This window comes from Agelaius phoeniceus, chromosome Z, assembly GCF_051311805.1.
Source record: "Agelaius phoeniceus isolate bAgePho1 chromosome Z, bAgePho1.hap1, whole genome shotgun sequence".
Classification (NCBI taxonomy): Eukaryota; Metazoa; Chordata; class Aves; order Passeriformes; family Icteridae; genus Agelaius; species Agelaius phoeniceus.
In genome coordinates, this window is record NC_135303.1 from 42,818,621 (window position 1) to 42,842,691 (window position 24,071).

General features: G+C 40.2%; 1 protein-coding gene across 2 annotated transcripts in view; it reads right to left on the minus strand.

Annotated features, from left to right (window-relative positions):
- LPAR1 (lysophosphatidic acid receptor 1) overlaps positions 1–24,071 on the minus strand; it is a 72,808-nt gene that overhangs the window by 28,318 nt on the left and 20,419 nt on the right. For both annotated transcript variants that reach the window (XM_054652720.2, XM_077171522.1), the window contains exons 2-3: positions 19,779–19,949; positions 7,627–8,374 (exon numbers count right to left, since the gene is read on the minus strand). In XM_054652720.2, coding sequence (XP_054508695.1) covers positions 7,627–8,374; positions 19,779–19,838 — 808 coding nt within the window. In that variant the 5' untranslated portion in view covers positions 19,839–19,949. The remainder of the gene's footprint in view (positions 1–7,626; positions 8,375–19,778; positions 19,950–24,071) is intronic.

A 24,071-nucleotide genomic window follows, 5' to 3' on the forward strand; every position in this document is an offset into this window, starting at 1 on the left:
AGGCTTACTCCTTTCTGGCCATTCCTGGAAAAATGAAGAGATCTTTCATCTGCCCTTTAAATTTATTTTTTCCCTGAAAAGGTAATAAATTATACTGAAGTCAGGGGAAAGACTTTTGTTAAACAAGGCCTCATTTTCATCATACTTAAAAGAATGTATTTACTAGAGACATTTTTCCCTCTCAAGAATAAAATAAAATAAAACCACATTCCTGTCTTGGGAAATGATGGAGGGTCCTCAAAGTGCATTTTCAAAGGATTTTGAATGAAAATAAATAATTCTGATTCTTAGCTGAAAGGGGAAAGAAGGAGAAAACTTCTAAATGGACTCCCCAGGGCGAAGCATTGAATGCTGTGGGGATACCTGGAATACTTTAGAGAAAAGACATTCACCAGGGATATATCAGCTTTAACTGAGAGAGTCAGTGAAGAAATAAAACAAAACATTTACAATGAGACTTCCTACACATCCAGCCATACTCTGGGTTCGGTGAAAGTTGCCTGAATAGAAGGCATCAGTAACTTCTGCTTCATCAAGTGGAGCTTGCATGGGTTTGTTTTGGAAAAGAAAGCTACTTATGAAGTTTCTCACACAAACAAACTGACCTCACTCTAATTTCCAGATCCTGTGCTTCCTTATTATTTTTCCTTTCAGCATTCTCACCAGCCAGCCAGTAACAGGAAGAGTTTGGCCTGGGACTACTAGAAAAAATTCAAGAAGATCCACCAGAATTCATTTGCTGGACTATAAATGACAATAAAAATGATTAGTGACTGAGATTTTGAGACAGTGCACACACTTCTGTACTGCTTCTACCAGCAGCATGAAATATATCAAGCAATCAAGAAAAATCCTACAAAGGGTGTTAAATTTAAAACACACTACAATCCCTGTGTAACCACGTACATAGATCCTTGGCAAGTTTTCATGCCTCCACCATTTTAACTGGAAAAAGGAAACCTGATGCATTTTTAACAATTCTTTGTGAAAATTTCTCTTCCTGTTAGAAAATAGTGCTAGACCTGTCTAATATAGTGATCAAGCTGTATTTATCAAGAAAATAGAAAACAGATATTTACATTTACAAACATAAAAATATTAGTACACTTGTTATGAATCACTGACTAAGAGTTAAAGTTCTTGTTATCAAATCACAATGATTTCACAATTAAACCTTCTAACAAATATGAATGAATACATTTTATTCCCCTTCATCTATTGGCAAATTGTAAGTACACTGTTACTTAAGTCAATACTAAAATGTCATTAAGATGCACAGGGGAAATAAAAAAATACAACAACAAAACCAAAAAGATAATACATAATTCACAGTAAGTGAAATGGCAAGGCCTGGAAACCATGGATTCTCTAAACTGCATGTTTTTTCCCTCAAGGAGGCTTTTGAGCAGCAATCAGAACTATTCCTAAGGCCAGAGGGAGAAGAGGGAGAAGAGGGGGAAGAGTGAAAAATCCAAGTCATCCAAAATCCAGTAGGATAGATAAGGTGTGCTAAAATAATAATTTTAATCAAGATTTTACTTTTTCATGCAAATATTTGATGATACAGCTTGAAAGTACTGCTGTCACACTGCATCTCTGAAAGCATGTTACAAACCTTTGCTCTCCATACTATGAAACAAGATTTTATCCTTTAAACTTATGAGCTCTCCATTTAGGCTACAGTCATCGGCAACAATTTCCCAGGTTACTTGACTGTAGGGTTAAACTCACAGTATATGCACATTTAAAATATACTGATCTAAAAACACTGGGACTGCACATAACTGCAACCTCTATGCTAGAACAGAAATTCATTGATGCTTAGACTTGCTTTGTCTGCACCAACTACAGAGTTTATTGCCCTGTTTTTCTGTCAGGATTAAATCAATACACAAGTGACATTTCTGTGGTGCAGGGGTCAGGCAGGGTTGGTGACTCTGAACTGGCCCCCTGTGCAGACCACAGGGTAACACAGTATTTATGGCTTCACATTGCACCACTTCCAGACAAGAACCCGTGAAAAATGCTGCTCTCGTCTGAACTTCAGCATGATGTTACTGCCCAGCCCAACTCTCTATGAAAAATGTAATAATTACAAAGAAAAACACCTGACTGGATGCTGCTCTTCTCCCCACGAGGCCACTGCTACCTGGTGGAAGGACATCTCCTAGCTACGACAACATCCTCAATTTCAGTCATCTCAGGAAAAATGCTGCTGCAAAGCTCATCTCTCCCAACAGCAGCAGGACTCCTCAAGGAGGAGGTAAATAGGTGAAGTTGTCTTCTTACAGTCACTGGGCTCAGAGTTAAACCCTGGCTTCTCCAAAAGATCATCTTTTAAGCTGCACTGTGCAAAGAGGGCTGATGCTTCCTGTGGCCCACAGGAATAATGTTCTACAGGCGGGAGGGTCTGTCAAAGTTTGAGAGATGCCATAACCAAGCTCTGTCCAGATATGATCATCTTCATCTCAGTCCAGGACCACAGCCTTGGTAACTGATGAAATGTATTTCATATTGTTCAAGCCTTAAGGCCAACAAAGATAAGCCATTCCAGTTAATTACTTGACTGAGGCTGCATGAGGGATATGGAAACAAAGACATGCCTCTGTCAAGACACCATGTGCTCTCAGTCAGGTTGTAGCATTATTTCATAGTCTTTTATATTTTACTGATAATCAAGTGCTTTTAGTGCATGAGAAGGAAAAGGAAGTGAAAATGCAGACTGCCTGTCAAAACAACCATTCAGAAAAGTAAAGTTATCAATAATGTACTTTATTTTCTTCAATGGTGTAGCTACAGTATATGTGAACACTCATGTGAATTAACAGGTTTGGGTTTTTTTGTTGTTTTCCACTCCCATTTGGTACCTAGATGTGAAAGAAAAGCTAGAAAAGTTCAAAAATAAGTCTCATGCAATTCATAACTGCCGCAGAGAGAGCAGGAAAAAAGCTGTTGCTGAGCAGTTCTACCCTTCCAGATGTTTATACTGAACTACCAGATGTTTTTCTTACATTTATTTCTTCATTATAATAAGTAAAGGACTGTCTTCAAACACTGTGAGACTCCTTTAAATCAAAATTTATACAAACTCAGAGTTTATACAAAAAGAACCTTCAGCTTTTTTATCTGTACCCACATTAGTTCCCAATATTACAGAGTAAACCACATTTCTGCAAACAAAGGGGATGATTCTACAGGCAGGAAGGTCCTAAGTGTCTTTTTACTTCCCAGGAACATAAAGGGTAAACAATTCTGATTTCATTGTTTGGTCTCCCTACATCCTGGGGGTTAGCTGTGGTTCTTGGCTCAACAGGCATGCCTAATTTTGGCCAAACAACATTGAGAGCTCACCCAACATAGAAAGTTAATCATCAGGATTAGTAAAATACAAATAAGGATTGTTGGTATCGTGCTTATTTGAAATTCAGTTATAAACCCTCAGTATCACAATCTCACAGTCTAAATTCTAAATAGAGACAAATGCCCAAAGATGCATATGGAGGTATATGGCAGAGTTATCCACACTGTAAAAATGAGAGGTGACAAATTAGGATGGATATTTAATCAGCATTTAGGGAGGAGAAATAAAGACTAACTTTTCAACAGCAACATTCTAAGCCACTACTTCTCTAGAAATGCAGGTATGCACCTGAAAATTTCAGAAAGACCCTAGCCTTTCATGACTGATTCAAAGCCAAGGAAATCCAGACCAGAGCTAGTTTATCTAGGCCTGGGCTCTGAAATCCTTAAGTTGGTGCTTTCACTATTTCTTAAAACAATAGTTAGATATTGTCATCCATTTTTGGGCCAAACTGGCCCTGACAAATGCTTTCAGAGTCTAACTATGATCCCCAGCAGAAAAACAGTTTAGCTTTGTCTTTAAATGTAACATGAGAAAAAGTGGAGAACAGAAGAGAGGATGCCAAGTTTCAGCTGATGTATCTGCTCAGTTTCTGCCAGTTCCCTGATTGCTCATTTAAAGGGAACACATGGTGGTGGTGAAAGGCAAAGTGTCACTGAGCTGCAAGCCAAACCAGACATGATTTTATGGCTGTGTGCAGTACACAGATCAGTTCTTCCTTAGTTCCAATGCAAAGGAAAGGCATGGTTTAGAGAAAGAGCTTTATGTTCCTTGTTACTTTTGAAAGATTTCAAAAGCAGCCTTGTTAAAAGAAAAAAGAGCTCAGCTATGAAATCACTTCCTTCTGTTTAAACTATTTCACTCAAGGAAAAAAACAAGAGGGCATGAAAAAAAAATAAAAATCTGTTCTCTGCTTTTGACTTGTTGCTAGGACTCAGCATCCCACCCGCTCTGTGGGATGACGCAGTGTGCCAGATCCCGACCGCTCCAGTCAGTGCGTCAAGCGGCCATAGCCCTCCCCACACAATCACCCTCTTGTCAGAGGCAGCTGGCACCCTCCCTGCACATGCTGACAGCATCACTGCCTGGAGGACTGCACCCCTTTGGGGCAGCTCTTCTCCTGTTGGAGCAAGGCAGCAAGGCATGAAGAGGGCAGGCCGTGTTAGGCAGCTAACAAACAAGAAGCTCTTGTGTTGTTCCCTCCCCCTCCTGCCTCCCAAACGCAGTGAGAATGCAGGCAGGGGAAAAGATGCTCTTCTGCTTGCAGCAGCAGCAGCAGCAGCATGGCTTTGCCTGGGAGTAAGCCAGCAGGACAAGTCCAGGACACCCGTTTATGGAAGTTTAAAAGTCAAATGAACAGTTCACTGCTGCCCAATTCACAATGGGGTTACTTATGGCTGAGCAGCATTTTAACAAAGATTCTAAAATGAGTAATGGTTTGCCTCCCTCTGCCAATGCTCACAGGGTTACCCAGAGCCCCAGTTCTGTTTTCCTTTCAATCCCAGGGCACCCTCCCTCTCCTCCAGAATGAATTGTCTTCTCCTGTGTAAAGCAGGCTGACACAAACCAGCTCCCTTCCCCACTCAACTGTGGGGAAGGAGAGGAGGGAGGAGCATCTTCAGAATAAACTACTCTCCTTCCCAGCTTCACTTCCTGCAAAAAGTTGGTTTCTGCCTCAAACCTCATTGCTCAATGTATTGAGCAATATATTATTACTCTGATCTGCACCGTTAAGAAAGGCAGGGATTCTTTTCCTGCATGTTTTTGAGGTTCACTGATGTAGAAAAAGCCAGATAACATGAGATAAATGTTCAGCAAATTGCTCCATGCAGACTAACACACTCACCTTTTCTGCCCTTCCCAAAGCTCCAGTAGATAAACATGAAGCACTACCTTTTCAAGAAGGCACTCAGGATGTATGACCCTTGAAATTAAATCTTCTGCTTAAGAAAACTTTAAGCCAGACTTACAAGTAGACTGTAAACAGTGATAGAGCATCACCAGACCTGCCTGATCAACATGCTGACCACACTATTTGCTTGAGAGATACCTGCTGATATCTGTGATATCTGTTGCCCAGAAGTCCTTTGAAGTGAAGCTTAGCTTTTCTTCTTTAGAACCACAAAACAATCCTCCCCATGAAGTGCAAATTCAGCAATATGGGATGATACTCCCAGCTGATGGTAACTAATGAAAATTTCTCATGGTGTACAGCAGTCTGGTAACACCTTGATGCACAAATATTTAACTCCCTCAAAGTCTCTGTGGTTACCCCAAAGCCTAACTCTTGACTTCAGTCTATTCTTTATTTATTTCTTTCTTAAATTAAAAGAATTTACACAGCAAACCCACAGCTGTTTCCCAACCATCTTTATTTTGCAACTGTGCCTCCCAGGTGGTAAGGAGGTGAAAGCACTGCTGCTTCTTTACACTACAGGCCTATGATTGACCTCCTCTAGCTTTCCTCTAGAAACCACATTGTTTAGGGAAAAAACCAAACTGAACCAAACCCCAAACTCTTTGCAAAATAATACCAAGGTGGGAGCTGCAAAAATGATAAAGAGTGTCTACAAGCACTTTTGTTTCCTTTGAACAGATTCAATAAAATAGTAAGTTACTTAATAAAATAATAAGTTATTTAATAAAATAATAAGTCTAGTACCATACATGCTTGGGATTAGCTGACATTTGCCATTCATTCAGTGACTGCTTATTGCTACAACTCCACATTGCATTGATAGAAATGCCTTCTATTTTCCATCCACCTTTTTTAGTAGGTGTTTTGGGGGTCTTTTGCCTTATTTTTTTTTTTTTTAAGTCTGAGCTAGTCTTTCACCTCATAGGAAATACTGTATGAACAATAATGTCTTCAGGAAGGAAAACAAAGAGCTATTTCCTAAAAGAGGACTGCAAACTCCAAATTTTCTTGGTATTCTTAAGCTCATCTTTTGTTCTGCCATAAGAATCATGGAGATGGGAAAGGACAGATTTTTGAACCAACTGGAGGTCAGGAGAGGTTTCACCAACCACTACAGTCTCCCTTGGAAAACTCATATAAGTTCCTTCCTTGAAGAGAAGAGCAGGACATGAAGGAATACATCTTATCAATGGTTTAGCAGGTTAGTTAACTGCACAATTCATATTATGGTTAGAAAGCAAATTACTAGGTCAGAGTACAACATGTAAATTCTTAAACTAAAAAGTGAGTTGACACAGTGACTCACACCCAATCTCTGCCACCCTTCTGCTACGTTTGTGATAGAAAGATCAAGCATAAACCTATGAGAACCATAATGTCAAGGAGAGAAATGGGGCTAAGTTTTGGGCTTTGTGGACTGCATAACATTTGCATTTATGAACTGTTAGGGCAACCATCTGATGCAACAGGCTACTGGGATACTTGGAGACACATGTACTGTACTGGGAGACCTAATAGGTGAGAACACATATTGGGACAAGGAGACAACCTGCACCATCACTATCATCTGCAGGAACAAAGAACAGAACAAACAGCAAAGAGCAACAGGAAATGGTACTCAGCCTTTAGACTGTGCTTCTGCATAAGGAAACTGGGAGCCCCAGACAAAACCCTAGTAAAACTATACACAAAATTACAATAACCTCCTGAATCCAAAATATGTTATGGTATTTCCCTCATGCCAAACACTGAAGCCTACGCACCTCCTGAGCAGTGTGCTGAACACCAGTATCTCACATGCTACCTTCCTGTATTAGCAGATGCACCAAACACTATAGGACTGGGTACATGCAGTCCTGCTTAACACACAATCTTTTTGTGAATAGCCTGTAGCTCCTCAGGTGTTCCATATACTGGAATTTCACATGAATACACACAACACCTTTTTTGGTGGCAAAAAGGAGACAACAGATATTTCAGTGGAATACCAAGCCTTCCCTGTACTATTTTAAGTTGGAAGCCATTTGGTATCTTCAAAGGCAAAAGGACAAACATTATGTAATAGGTTGCTACAAAAGATTTTAAACATGTGCTGCTGCAAAAAAACACCACATTACATTTTCACTGGTTTCATGTTACAGGGCTGAGTGACCATGTCACATCAACTTCCATAAATAAGCTTGATAGTCCCAGTGGTCACAGTAGCGAACTCTGGGTGTCCTTATTGTCTGCACCTCTTCCAGCGTCTTCCAAATTCTGCTGACCCCCAGGAGCTGAGCATGCATTACTGAAATCACCTGTTAAGAAACAGAGCAGGGAGAACAGGGTGGGCAAAGTAGGCACTTACCAAGCACAATGACCACAGTCTTCAGGAGGCTCATCATGGTGTCCCGATTCCTGCGGGGTCCAGAACTGTGCCTGGACATTCTCATAGTCCTTTGGCGAACGTACCCAAAGATGTGAGCATATAGGACCACCATGACCACAAAAGTGACCAGGTTGAAAATAGCCCAGAAGACCAGGTAGGAGTCACTATAGAGCGGTGCCATGTTGGAGCAGTGGGTGATATCACAAATGCAGTTCCATCCGACACTCGGGATGGCCCCCATGACGATGGCCATAGTCCAGATAACAACAATGACAACGACCACCCGGCGGTTGCTCATCCGAGTGTGCAGCTGCATTCGGAAAACCGTAATGTGCCGCTCAATGGCAATGGCCAACAAGTTGGCTACAGAGGCTGTCAGACTGGTATCAATGAGACCCTGACGGAGAAGCCAGGTGCTTACAGTCAGTCTTCTAGTGTTGGGTCCTGTGTTGAACATTAAGTAAAAGTAGGCCAGCCCTGCAAAAAAGTCCGCAGCAGCTAAGTTGGCCATTAAGTAATAAATAGGAAAGTGGAATCGGCGATTGACATAAATAGCCACCATAACCAAGAGGTTGGCCAGCATTATGAAGATGCAGACGGTAATCCCCAGTCCCATTACAAGCTTGCTGACAGTGTTCCATTCAGTGGCTAGATATTTTCCACTTCGGTTATAAAAGAAGGCAATGGTTTCATTGTAGTAGCACTGTGGTTCACTCATGGCTGTGGACTGAAAGAAGAGAGAAAAAAAAGAGAGAGAAAAAAAAATCCAGAATGACATCAGAACTGAAAACATGATTGCCTTCATGGCTAAGACATACACAAAGAGCTGGGAGGGGGACAGGAAAGGAACATGCCTCAGAACAAATAAATTGTTGCAGACTACATGGTATTCCACAACTCACAAACAATTGCTCTGAGGAATCTAGTAACAGCAACCAGATTAGAAACAACCAGAAATGGCTCCATCTGCTCTGGGAGCCAGCATGATTTCTGATGTAGTTGTAAATTGCATAGAAAAAGAGCTTCTGGCCCAGCAGTTCTGCTGAGAGATTCAGTTAAAGGCATGCAATTCATAATTCAGAAAAATTAACTCTGCTAAACACCTTATTTATGTTATCAGTGCACAGAACTGTTGTTTGATTGTAGTGGAAGAATAGTTCTTCAAAGAGGAGGAAATGTGCATTACGTTCCCAAGTAGGTTTTAACTCATTCCATTTTCCATCATGGGTATTCCTTCTTGTCCCATCTTAAAATGTGGGAAGAGCACCCTAAATAACGATTGTCAGTATGTTCTGAGACCGTGAATTACAAGGCATAATGTATGTCCGTAAAAAGTGCTTTTATGAACAATAAAGGAAGCATGACATAGCATTTCTATGAGCACCAGCCACGTTTCTAGAAATGGTTTGAAATACACAATGCTTTTAAATATAACCCACCAGAACTGACTTATTCCAATTTGAAATAGGAGTATGCCAAGAAATAAGAAAAGTAATATTTGGCTTAACTAGTGTTAAAAGCATTCACCCTTATTTCCTGCAATAACTATTGTTGTGGCTATGTCAGAGAACACATGATTAATTTTTTTTGCAGAGTACTCTGCTGAGAACGGCAAGGGGGACAACAAACCAGCCCATATTCCACACTGGAATGTGGAAGTTTTGGATAAAACTGTTGGCTTATAAGAAATGTCTAATGAGTTTCCTTTTCCAGTTGCATTTAATTTCTCAAGGTGCAATTCCCAAAAGGCAAACCTTAGGAAAAGAAACCCCTCTGAATAAAATCTGGTTTCTTGTTTAGCATGGGTAAACAGCAAATATGTAAAAATAATAATTAAAAAAAAATCAAACCAAGAAACACATGTCAAAAAAGTCTTTTTCTATATACGATCTGCCTTTGCCTCTCTGCTTTTATTGCTCTGGAACTCTATTGACTAAACTTGAATTTTTACAAAAACAGGACCAGTTTTAGTAATGCAGGTAAGAAGCCAAATCAAGGAACAGATCAACAACACTAAAAGACGGCAATTTCTTCCCATTAAAACATACAAAGTTAACCATAGGTTTTGGACAGCTCCAGTTACCCTGCAGGAAGTCTTACAGCCAACCTAACCTTCTTGTTGAAAACAAAAACATACAGAACTGGGAAACAGAATTCATAGCTTGACTGAAGTGAAAATAGTATCTGATAAAGATCTCCTTAGAATTACCCAAAACTGTTTCTATTTCTTTTCATTTCTACATTTGTCAATGCAATTAAGCCAATTCCAATAAAGCAATATACAAAACTTTCCACCTATATCCCAAATGGACTACATGACATTTAAATTTATGTTAAAGAAAAAAGGTCTTTTAAGAAAGATTTTACCTCCAGCCTAAACATTGACCAGAAACATTTGCAGTCCCAGGATAATAAAAAGTTAGAGTAAATAGTATTTCTCAGCACAGTGAGTATAATACCTTTATTGCTCCTCTAGGATACATCAACCCTTGGGTTTGAAGCCTTTTAGCCTTAATTATTTAAGAAATTTTGAAAGTTCTCATGTAGGATCTGTTGCATATAAAAAAAAATTATTATAAGGGACGTTTAACAAAAGGAGACCTAGCTACAAGACATCTGGCTTTAATTCTTTGGTTAAAGACCTTGTAGTAATAACAGGTCAAGTATAAGAACCCTTGAGGGAGAGAGGAAGTAATATGAATGAATTAGTGGCCCTTATAAAAGCTTGCCAACATCTGCATTAATTATGTAATGCACAGGATTTTTAGTCTCTGTAGGGATATCTGGATGCAGGATCTAGTGGACACTTGTGATCTTGAATAAATTCTCTTTGCCTGTGTATTTGTCACTCTGTTTTTTTCTTTCAGATGTCTGCTGCCCATATGTAATGATTCCTGCTTCACTGTTGCTCCTATGGAAAGAGGCGTGCTACACCTGAAAAAACATGAATTTTTAATTCAGAAATTTAAAATGTGGCCAGTATTATGCTTTTTATTTTCTTTTTCCTTCTTTTTTTCTTTGTAGTTTTGTTTTGCACATGGGCTTAAAATGTGAATTATTCCCTGATTGTGCAATGTTCTCCCCTACCTTTTAGTTTGAAATCTGAAACAAAGTATGACAAAAAATATGACTTAATCATGAAATGCCAAGCCAAGGTGGAATGAACATGGACACATAAGGGTATGTAAAATGCTACAGAGCCAGACTTGTTCAATTTAAAACTATGACAGCGCTTGAGCAATCTCAGAGAAGTTAGCATGAGGCTCACTTGCTGCTGCTCTCATTTTGAAGACAGAAAAACAAAATGCTGTGTTCATGTAAGGGATTTTGGAGAAGCTTTGTTTTTAAGGCATTCTAATCTAAAATCTAGGATCTCCTGTAAAAGTAATCTTTTTGTGCCCTGCACCCCCCCACCCCCCCAAGGGGAAGAAGAGAAGAAGATGAGACAGTTTGCTGGCAAAAATTCCAGCAGGGGACTTCCAGATTATCAGCTTTCTTGGATGCCACTGTATATCTTAAAGGAAGGTTTTGACCTCTCAGGTCACAAACATAAAAATCCCAAGGCATCACATTTAGCTGTGATACTGACTGGAAAGGCTCAAGCAGGAGAGAAATGCACTATATCCCTCAGTACTCAAAGTGTTAACATACCACAAAGGCATATCCAAGCAGGCAGACCCCATCTCCTCTCCTGCCCCTGCAGGAAAAGGGGCAGGGAAGTTTATATTTTAATTTCCTGAAGTTTCACTCAGTGTGTTTCACTGCCTGTGTAAGCCAGATGTGTGGTGCCCGGAGATTTACCTCATCCATTCAGTATATCTCAACAGAAGTTTAAAACAAACTGAGCTGCAAATTGTCCATGTTAACTAAACCTCTAGGATGAATCTGTGTGGAAGAAGTAAACATTGAGTTATAAACCAACAAGACAGATAAAGAAAAATAGAGTAAAAGCAGGCTAAAAGCAAAGTCTCCTCTCGCTGTATGAAAATGACCCAAGACACATTTGTCCCAAATCAAAGAAGAAGAAAATGTACTTTTTTTTTTGGAAAATGGAATTCAATCTCTTAATATCATGAGACATAGTTATAACCACAGCACAGTGCACACAAACCAGGGAATTTGGCACCAGGACTTAATAAGTAAAAGTCACTCTTTTTCAGCAATGAGTCATTCAATTCACCTTGGCACTGGCCTTTTCAGGCATTATTTGCCTGGATGTCTTCTCTCCTCTGGTTATATGGTATCACACCACAGGGGTGACAGTGGGAACACTGGGAAGAAGAGCCCATGTCAGCTTTCCCATGTTTTGTGCCTGATTCATCTTGCTTCTGTGCCACCTCTGCATCACACCCCAAAGAACAGGACGAGGATTAGGATCCACAATAGCCTGACCACTGGATGTCCTTGGGAGAGCAGCCCATTACTACCTGCGCCTCCTGGGGCGGAGACAGCAGTGGAGAACACACAGCCTGCCTGGAGCAGAAGGGGAGAGGGATCTCTGCATCCTGCCAGCTCCATGGTGAGTGACAGCTCACCTAGTGAGGGCTGCTCACCTGGTAAGGTGTATGGAGAGATGCTTGGGGTGGAAAACAAACATCAAAAAGTTTTCAAATACCATTGACTGATCCTGCCTAAAAAAAGCATTAATTAGCATGAGGTGCCGGAGGGGAAGATGATCAGTTTACAAACCCCTCTGCAGTCTCAGAGGTTGAGAGTTCCTTGATCCACAAAACAAAAAAAGGCAGGTTACTGTCTCCCCACCCCCAGTACCCATGGGTGCACCTATTTCTTGTTGAGAGAAGCAGAGTGGAACATTCTTAGAATACTAAGGTATGACTTTTACAGCACTTTTCAAACTTGTAAACCACCAATAAAGAATCCATATCCAGGAAATCTCTTAAAAATATCTTAACCCTAGACCCTCCAAACACACTCTGCTCCTCTCTTTTTTGTCTTTTGCTGAATTCTGAACCCAGAACACAGAGGAGATGAAAAACAATTTTTCTAATATTGTTGTGGTAAACTAAGACTAAAAAACCACAATAACTCTCTTATATCTTTACTTTTTGAGAAGCAGTGAATGGAAATCAGTATCCCTGCTTTCAGCTTACGTAAATATCTTAAGGTTACCAACATATTGAAAGGGGTCAAGCTGAAAATCTTCAGGGAACTACCAACTTCAAAATCCCCAAAGAAGGGTATAAATAAGAATGTCTTTAAAATAAGGACAAGCAAGTAAGTATAGGCATAATTGAATCAATATGTAAATACTTCATCAACCCACAACTGCTAAACATGGGGTTTATGAAAGTAAAGTTGCAACAGATGAGGAAAAAAAATCCAATTTGCAAAAACAGTTGTCCATTACCTAATGAGAAACATAGACTACTTTTCAAACTGCAGAACATGAAAGAAAAGATTTAAAATAAGGCAGAAAAGATGTGTTTCCTTCAAAGATAAAAGTAGAAGTAAAAAAAAAAACCAACATGAAGTCACAAGACAAGGGTTCTGATTCATTATAGCCTTATGCACAGACATATTTTTCATCTGCACAATGGAAGTAGGAAACCCTGTCACCAACACAGAATGGCTCCTCCTCTTCAAAATTGCATTTCGCAACATAACCATTCAACAGGCTTAAAGATAAATCTGTATAAAAAGATGGGGTGGGTCTGTCACAGCAGGTTACTTCATTTCACTAGATTCATTTTGGCCTTCACAAAGGTGACAAGACAGGAGCAAATTAATCTCTCTCTTAATCTCTAAAGGGGATCCCTTTAATGCTATTAAAACATCCTAAAGCATAAAGTTACTTAAGGATTGTGTGGCAACAGCTAGTACATCCAGTAATTTTTAGGATGCTTTCGTAGCAGACTGTATTACTACAGAGTCTCAGAGCTGACAAATTGTCAAGCTGACAACTACTTGAAATTGAACTGAGAATTTCTCTGTATCCTACAGTTTATACCTGAAAATGCAGCTTAACATTCTAGGCACTCAGGGTATTAAAGAGACCCAGCCCCCAGCAACAGTGAGAAAACAGGCAGTTTTACTCTTGGAAGGTATAATTCACAAGTGAAACAGATCCCATTGATTAACTATGATTATACAGATTGGCTAAAAAACCAGTGAGGTTGTTGACCTTCCAAAATTCTGCAAGTAAGAGGAGATTTAAGAAATTAAAAGCTAGAATTAATTAAAAAGAAGAATTGAAAAAGAAAAGACAGAGTGGCCTTATCCAGCCACAACTTAGCCAGCAATTCACACACTGTTGTATTGCTGCTCCTTTTCCACAGATCCAGCATTTTCATTTTCATGAGCTGTGTCCCTCCCAAGTACTACATAAATGTTCATAGAGAAGTTTTCCAGGAGAGGAGGAAATGAAGCCTGTTTGAATCAGGGCATAGTTCTACATATCACACCCTCACTTACATTCCTAGAATGGCTTATATATGTTGATTACTAAGGATTTATTTTTTCTCTGCCATCCCTTATCTGTCATCCCAGCTCAAAGGGAGATCCTCACTGTAATGTGGAGATATTTGCAAAAAAAAAAGTAATTGGCTGTGGTGCAGGTAGAGCATATTGAGCCCAAATTGGGTACTTAAGTCCAAATGCTCCAAAGTACAGAAAGGGCTTCTGCAAAGCCCTTAAAACTTTTTTTCCTTTGGGGTAGTTTTCATGACAAGCTGAGCTTCACAAAAACTAGCCAAACATGGGCACAGGCTCAACATTTCGCGGCTTTGTGGGAGACACAGGAAGACAATTATATTTCATCATCTCATTCAGCGACTGAAATATTCCACCTCTTATGCCTTCAGAAAATGTCTTTGCCATGATGCTGATTGGGCTGCTCCACTTTTTTGCCCAGCTCACCCCCTGTTGCCCTGTTGGAAACAACAGTGTGTCCCTGAATGCTGCTGTGAGGATGAGTGCAGTGCAGGACAGACCTTTATTGGAGACCCCCACCTTGGGACGGATTTTCTGGAGAGAGGTGCAGCACAGAGTCCTATCTGTGCACTGCGAAAGCCAGAGTGAAAGCAGACGGAGGGGAAAAAAGTCTGCACCTATAACATCCCAAATGAGTTTTCATGCATACATAATTTCATTATTTACAATGTGCATCCTTTAAGCCCAGTTAGTAAACCAAGCTGGGAGTTAATTATTGGCTACAGCAGCTCAAAGATAGCAATTTTATGCTGAAAAATGCTATGGGCTACACTGGGGCTGCTTCCACCCCCAGGGCACACCTCCCATTACCCCTCACCAAGCAAACCAGCAAAGTGAGCACTTGGGAGAGTTTAACCTACAAGCAAAATACATAGCAAATTTCATTTTGGGACTTAAAATAGAGATTTACAGATGGAAATAAGAAGACTGTTCTGTGTTTATGATACAGTAAAACAAGTACATTTATTTAATGAAATATATGCTAGACAATTTGGGTTTCTTTTGCTTTGATATATTGAGATATTTGTGAAATATATAAACAGAATATAGAAAAAATCTTTGTCTCAAAACTTTAGAAACAAGGTGGTCTCTATAACTAACTTGTACACACTTTAATGAGCAGTTGCCTTTAAGGCAGTATTGGTCTACTTTAAACAAAATGGAGATGCATTTTGAACCTCCAGTAATCTCATCTAGTAAAATAATTTTTGAAAAAAGTGTACTGGTATTTTAGTTTTTCCTATGATGTCTGTAACTGGATGGATATACAGCTAATCATAAATTGTTTCTTCCAGCCCCACCATTTCCTTTTGTTCTCCTGTTTGCTGTTTTACCACCACAAGAGGTCTGTTTTGGTAACAAGGCTAATTTGTTTATTCAGCTCAAGGGGGACAAAAAAATCCACACACTTGTTGACTGCAGAAACTTGGGCACCAAATCCAAAATGCAAATTTTGTTGCACTTCGTTGGGGAAAGCTGTGCCAGCTCACGGCAGAGAATTCTCAAGCATATTATAAGAAGGATAACCACTCTGTGGCAATGATAGCTTAAATCTCTTCCCCCCCCCAGTTCAAACAAAGTGAGGAGAAAATAGAGATGTTGTGTTCAATGGCACAGAGTGGGAGAAGTGGTTTTTGGCTCTGGCCATGAAAGGCCATTCTAATGGAAACTGCTCTGGATTTCTCTTTGGAACAGCTGCAAGGCAGTTATTTAAGGCAGTACTCATTTGCTTCTAGTATTTGGCTGGTAGGATCCACTGCTGGCAAAAGCAAAGAGAGAATGATGAATTTTTGTTGTTTTCTTGTTTTAAGCATTTCTGAGGCACTGTTGGAAGTCCCTGGTTCATTAAGTAACTGGAGCTCAAATCATTACTTCTTCAAAGCTTTTACTGCAGAATTCATCTCATGCCATTCACAAAGAGAAAATACTAATTACTTCAGAGAATACTTTAATCAGTATTGGTCACTACTTGTGATGTTTCTTTTTTTTGCAAACAGCAAAGCCCTCTGGGATGCTAAATAATTATTACAGAATTATTTAACTTTGTTTAATGCATTATCAGACTAGTCAGGTTTCTATGAGATCATTTTACTTATCCATATTTGAGGTATGAAGTCATAACATGTATAAAAATATCTCCAAATTAAAAATCATAAATTTCTGTTACATTTTATTTCTCTTTAAGAACAGAACAGCTCATCTAATCAGAAGTCACTAGATTGTGGTCTATTGTGATTAACTTGACATCATTTTGCCTTACAATGACATCCTGTGGCAAAAAGCTCAAAGCATATATAGGAAATTTTTTGTTTCATTGACTTCTTTGACATTTTGTGAATGCTGTCCCCTAACTATTTTCTGTTTCAGATCACAGCTATAGACAGGTAAACTACCTTGAAACTTTACTTATCCTTCACCTTTACACATGACCAGGATGCCTCTGCTCTTACCATTACTTGTGTCTGGTAAGAAGATTCTGGGGGTGGAAAAGAAGAGGGGGGATTTGAATAAATTAGTGTGGTGAGAGGGTATGAAGAAACATGACTGTGGCAAATGCATTGCTTCAATAGAGGGTTGTAGAGCAGCACCAGAAGCAGGCCCTATGTTGACACACTAGCTGTAAGAATATTTAAGACAGTATTAGCAATTTCACATTGCAGTACATCTGGTACCCAGGAGTGACTTTCAAAAACTTTTATAAAATGTGAGCCTTTTGTTACCTGACTCAGAGGACACAAATCTTGGGAAAATGCCATTTGCCGCTAAATTAACAGCAACTTCTCTTATTGTGGTGCCACAATGAGCAGCTGTAAGACTGAAGTCCAAGCAAAAATCTATCAGAAGGAGCTCTGGCTTAAAAAAAAGGTCTTGCTGAGGTCTCTGAGAATCTCTCCCAGGGAAATAAATTTGTTTGCCTGGTGGAGTTAAAGGACTGATGATAAGTAGTGGAGTATTTTTTACTGCAATGTGTAAACATGTATGCATATACATATGAAGGTATGCAAAATAGGTAGTATTTACTTCTGAGTCTAAATTGACCAAATGTGAAGGAAGCCAACTATGCTGGCAATGCCAAAGGAAAGTTTAAAGACAAGGATTTAAAAAAAAAAAAAGAAAATTAAAAGTAAAGTCGCAAAACTCTTCTTTTGCAACTAAGATGCTGTCTAGCTCATGCAAAAGGCATGCAAGGTTATTTCCAAGTTTAAAAAAATCCTTCCTTAAAACACTAGTCTCTAAATTACTTCTGCAGCACACCATGGCACCTCAATTTCAAAAAGCAAAATAATGTCTTCTGGGGGAAAAAAAAAAATAAAAATTTAGTCAATGTTGTTTTCTAAACTGTATCCAAAAATTCATTCCAAACATGAAAGGCAAAAGCTGCCCATGCAGCGAAGTATAAGAAGTGCTTTACTTCAATATTTAATCTAGTAATTGTCTCTTTACATATGTATCTCATATGTCCGTCCTTGTGTGTTTAAAAGGTCTTCCTTATTCTCAGAAACATATAGATGGCTCCCAGCATATTGTCTGGAGATGCTTGAAGATATTTATATATGATTGAAGACTTTTATAAACTGTCATATCCACAACGATTTACTGAAATCTGTGGGAATTCATGTAAACATTGTCTTCTTGTACAGACACCAATTTTGAGCCTACTTTTGCAACTTAAGGATGAGAGAATGGTACTTCTTCTACCATAATCTCCTACACTGAGATACCAGTCTTTCCTCTGCTTCTTGTTGTCATTTATTTTTGGCTCCCAAGTCAAACCTCATTGAAGCAGAGTTCCTAAACCTTGAGTGTGGAGAGAGACCTCTCTATTACTAATCAATGAGCCTATTTATTTCTAGTCTTTGGCCTAGTGATCTAAGTCCAGGCAGATTTATTGAGTGAAAACTCTCTGTAGACCCAGGATATGTGCATTTATACAACACAACAGAAAGGTGACCATGCTGATCATCAAGTCCCTTACAAGTGATAGCTTTCCTTCTGCTCATTCTCACACTACAGCTGCTCTTATTCTCCTTTTGAGAAGGCATTGGTCTTGAACAACAATCCTTAGATGCACACAAATATGAAACACGCTGCAATCGAGCAAACTATATGAGTGAAATCTCCTCGGAATAGAGGGTGGTGGCTGGGTTTCCAAAATGGTGAGGGTTGGCAAAATGACTACATTGTGCCACTGCCACAAACGCACCAAAGCAAGAGCTGCATATTCACCATGGTAGAGGCAACAACTGTCTGGCTGTAAGCATGCCCTGTAAACCATTGCCACTCCTTGGAATGCCATCTGAGGCCTTGAGGGACAGATTTTGTAGTGACATGGTACACCAGAGGGAATCGAATCAGACAATGGGACTCATTTCCAAAACAACCTCAGAAAGTCTTGGGCAAAGAAACACAGCATTGAATGGATATATCATATTCCTTATAGCCCAGGAGCCTCTGGGAAGATTCAGAGGTATAATGGACTGCTGAAGACCATATTAAGAGCATTAGGGAATCGGGCATGGTAGCTCTGGGATGCAAATTTAGCAGAAGCCATTTGGCTGGTAAACACTAGGGGATCTGCTACAAAATCCCTTCACACTGTGGGAAGAGATATAGTCCCTGCAATACACAGGGAAGTGGCTGGGGAAGTCAGAGTGGGTTTCTCCTCCCACTAAAGCAAACCCATTTGTGGGATTGTCTTTACCCAAGGACCTAGGTGTACTTGGTGGGTAATGATTGGTGGATAATGTGGAAGGACATGGTGTGTGCCTCAAGGAGATTTAATCCTGGTGGAGAAAACATTCTGTGGTGTAAGTTGTATGTTGCAGGAAGTAAAGTAGCAGGAGTGACACGAACTGATGAAGAATGAATTTTGTGAGGAGCAAGGAGAATGCAATGACAACCCAGGCCAGGATGGTGTTGGTGTTCAATGATCAAGTATACCATTGGGTCCTGTCCTGACCACTCATCCCGATGCACTGGAGATCTGGAGGGATGAAAGAAGCCCGTGAAACAGGAAAATAATAATATCTATCTGCCAAAGAGCAGTAGTTAATGAAAATGTATGTTTGGTAGAGAGATGGTTTAAGGATGTAGTTTAAGTTGTATGTGTGGGTAAGAAGGGGCTCCAGTAATGAGAAATAAATACAAAGGAACAGTCAGAAGATACATTAATTATGTGGGATCTGAGTGTGACATAAATGGTATGGAATAAGGGGTGGAGATTATAATGGGTCTGGCTGAGCAGGAGCTCATTTCCCCTTTAACAGCACTGCTGCACTTTGCACTGATAATTGGAAAGGTGCTGATAACACACCGCTGTTTTGGCTATTGCTGAGCAGCACTGGCACAGCCTCCACAGCCTCCATCAAGGGGGCTGGGGGTGGGCAAGATCCTGGGAGGGGACACAACCAGGCCAGCTGACCCAAACTGACCAAAGCTATATCCCATGGCATTTGATGTCAGCTCAGATATAAAAGCTAAAAATAGTACTATAACACAGCAATGTCATGTCTCAAAGTATAACAACAGTCTTAGTAAGCGTTGAGTGTCTTTAATACAGTATTTCCAGAAAAGTCCCCTGAGTACTCAAAATAAGAGAGGAGAAAAGGCTAGGATTCAATGAGGAAATAAAAAAGAGGTTTAATCAGTTCACCTGCTAGAGTTTCATCATGTGTACTCACCTCAATCACCTCAGGTTGGGACATCATGGATGATGGCACCAAATCGGTGGGGACATCCATGGTAGCTCAAAATGCCCCTGCTGCTCTCTTTGCCTGTTCCTCTGCACCAGCAAGCTTTTGGTAGGAACACAGAAGCCCTTCCTCAGACTCTAGTCATACTGATATTTACTCCTAAAAGTAAAGAAAAAAAACCTGTTGAGAATAACAAGAGAACTGGGTAGGCAATCAACACCTAAGATCCTGGGCTGCTGCAAAACCAGTCTGAGTTTGTACAGCCCCACTTGCTGACATGACCACTCACAACAGATTTGCAGAAGTCTCAATAGATATACTGGAATTTGATCCAGAACAGGAAAAAAATTCACTTTGCAACACAAACTAGACTCACACAAACTGAAATCAGCAAGAAGGCTAACGCACAGACTGCTTTTCTTTTGCAAGGAAATATGGTTACCTACAGAACATTGTAACTGTGTTGACTTTTTTTCCCCCACAACAAAGGGAAAAAAAAGTCCCCACAAAAGAGTACTCATAGAATTGCTCCCTGGAATTCAGGAGACATTTATTCCCTCAGTTAAGTGATCACATGAACTTTTCTTCTTTGTTAAGAAAAACAGCTTACACATTATGACTTAAAAATATGACAGCCATTTTTCCCAGGTAGTCGCAGATTTGCAGTACATTTTACCAAACTGTAAAATCTGCTAAGCTGATTTAACAGAGTGAAGTTATCTCCACAGCTATCATGTTTATCAAGGTCAGTCTAGCTGCCATATATATGTTCTTTTCTTTTTCTACTCTTGTGTGCACAGAAAACAAACTAACAAAGAGGCAGAGGGGGAAACCCCTGTAAATGTCCAAGATAATAATTCCATTAAAAAAATATTAAAGTAAAGTAAAAAATTAAAGTAGACTAAGACAACTGGTGGCTTTTTCCCTTAGTGAGACCAGACATATACAACACAACCCACAAATTAGTCACCACAGAAAGGATTTTGGAGAGACACATATTGCTGTCTTCATCTGTCACTTCCTATTCTGCAAGTCATTGCAGAAATCTACTCATGCAAAGTGTAATCAGCATCCAATAAACATACCAAAAATTACTCCAAACTTCTGTGGTATTTTTCAAACTGAGGACATGCTATAGTTACACAGACAATGCCAGTAACTTTCCTTGCCATAAGCTCATTTTTTCAAAGGCAACACTTACCAAGCCAAGAAAGAACAGATAAGTGCTGTAGGAAAGTTATGCTCCACATGCTTTTCTGATTCAGTTATGTCTTTGTTTTTGGTCTTGTTAATTTAAACTCAGCCTTTGCACGCCACTGTGGAAATTATTCCTCCTTCTTAAAAAGCATCATCTTGAAATGCCTGCTTCACATTTCAACACATCCCCACATGCCTTACGTCACATGTAGCTGTCTCATCTTCCAAGCTCTAGGATCACTTTTTCCATCTTTATATAGCTTTCCAGTGACCCCTATTCTTTCCTACTCAATTCTGGCTAGTAACCTTTCATTCTTTCCACTCCCTGCTCCAAATTTCTTCTCCTATACTCATGGGGAGGGCAGAAAATGGAGCTGCAGCATCTCTCCAAGATAGTCTCCACACAGTAAAAGAACAAACACAACCTTCGGGCTTCCTGTTTTATTTAAAAAATGAGAATTGAATGAATTTTCTGAAATCCACTAATTTTTCTATGGACAGATAAGGGAAACAGATAGCATCAGCTTGGAATTCTGACTTAGGAAAGTTTCTGCAACTTGACAGTAAAGTTCTATCAACAGCCTGAAATCCTCAACCAACATATCTCATCAATGTCTTGTGAACTGTTACAACTGTAACTTAAATATGATCTCAGAAGAAATTTTTCCATTCTTCCCATGGCATGCTTAAAAGCAGCAGTTTCAATGCACCTACTTTACAACAGTCATTGTTAGTTTCTTTTAAAATTTTTCTCTTAATTCCGAAATGCTGCCATTTTTGGATAATGAAGGGGGGGAAATAATTACAGTTAAAGCTGACTTTAGAGAAAAATGTCAGAACCAAAACCAAAGGTATGCTTAGAATCCTGTCTGTCAAACAAAAAGGAGAGAAAACAAACATTTTTACTATGGAGCATCATAAAGGAAAAAAAGTGAAAAACTAAGGAAAAAAAATTCTGAAGTCTGTTCAGCTCATAGTGTAAAGCACTAATTGATCCCAGATGGTTAGGTTCTGTAAACTCATCAAAGAAAATAAAACATTTGAACACCATGTAAAAAAAGGTGAGAAAGTAAGAAAAAGATCTCACACAAATGTCACACTTCCAGATGTCACATTTGAATTTCTGCCATCTGAAAGTATTCATTTGGCATCACTTGCCTCTGGCAGCCTTCACTAAACAATCCTGCTTGCAATTAATTCATTCAGCTCACAAATAAATACATCACCCCGCCATGGCAGCCTTACCAGTCACAAGGACAAGTGAATGCCATCCAGGGAAGGGCAACAGCAATGACTTGTCCTGTAATTTCATTTTACTACTTGTTGAAGTGATAGGTAGGACAACGGGTGTTTTTCTGCTGTCTCAAGTTGAGATAAGAACAATTTACTGGAAACAGCATTGAGATAAGAATACAAACAGTAACAGCAACACTGTTAATAACATAAGTATACATCGAGAAGGTGATATACATGCAGAAGTGCTCAAAGACCAACCTGGTGCCATGCTGCCCCTAAGATGATGAACCATGCACAGACTGTCTGTGCCCATGTTTTTCCTCCTGACTGCAAGCCTCTCCTATTTCTTGAAAGCAAGATTCCCTTACTTCTAGCCCCCTGTGGTCACCTGGGCCATAGAACAACCACCTAGGCATGCCCACAGGGCTCCGGGCTCTGACCCCTCCCAGCTACTGTGAGAAAATTAACTCTGTCCTGGCCAAAAATCAAGTACTATCCACTCCTTACTCCATGCCATCTGCATCATGCCCCAGTGTTACACCTTCCAACTTTACACACATTCATATACAGATACACACAAACACAGGTATCAATTCCATAGTCAGTGGCTGTCCCTCCAAGATGTTTGTTGTGTTCATTTAGTCCCTGACTGTGGGCTCTGTGAGGAGCTCACAACTGCTGTATCTGGAGCATCCATACCCATTGTCCTTGGTAGTTATGGAATATAGTGGCAGTGTCATTCTGCAACCAACATTACAAACTCTTCTCACCCAAAAAGCAAATCCTTTTGAGGTACACACCATGTGTCCCCATCCCTCTGCATTATCTGCCAAGTGCATTCAGTTCTTGAACAAAAACAATCCCATGGAGGGGTTTGCCTTTCTTGAGGCAGCACTAATCCAAATTGTCTTCTCTTACACATTTCTCATATGCACCACAGCAACTTTATCCCCTTCCACAGTACGTGGAGGTTTGGATTGGGCACGGCCAGCTCAAACAGTAGAGCTCCAATACAAGAGGCTCTAGTGTCAACTAACCAGGTGGCCTTCTCTAAATGTAGATGCCAATGTTTGAAGGTCCCACTCACTAGCCATTGCTTTCAATGTGGTTTCTAGCAGTCCATTGCATTGCTCAAATTTCACAGAGACTGGTGCATGATAGGGAGGGACTATGATAAACCCACTCAATCCTCTGCTTTCTAGGCCAGCTGTCTATTTTTGAAATGACTCCTGTTGTCACACTCCGTTCTCTGCGGGGTACCATGCCTCCACAGGACTTGCTTTTCCAGGCCCAGGATGGTGTTCCAGGCAGTGGTGTGAGGCACAGGGTAGGTTTCCAACCATTCAGTCGTGGCTTCCACCACGGTCAGCATGTAGCACTTGCCTTGGCGTGTCTGGGGCACTGTTATGTAGTCTATCTGCCAGGCCTCCCCATACTTGTACTTGGACCATTGCCCACCATACCACAGGGGCTTCACTTGCTTGGCCTGCTTGATCACAGCACAGGTCTCACAGTCATGGATAACTTGGGAGGTACTGCCATGGTTAGATCCACTCCTAGATCACAAGCCCAACTGTGTGTTGCATCTCTTCTCTGATGATCTGAAGCATTATGGGCCCACTGAGCCAGAAGCAATTCCTGTTGCCAGTCCAGATCCACCCAAGACACTTCAACCATAGCAGCTCATCCACCTGTCTGCTGTTTCAATGCTCTTCACAAGCCTGACTCTGGGGTGCATGTGCATCTACAGCACACACGTTTACAGCACCTCCCCTACCCAGGCAGAGATGTCTTGCTAAAATTCAGAAGCCCAGATGTGTTTCCCTCTGTGCTGCCAACTGTCTTTTT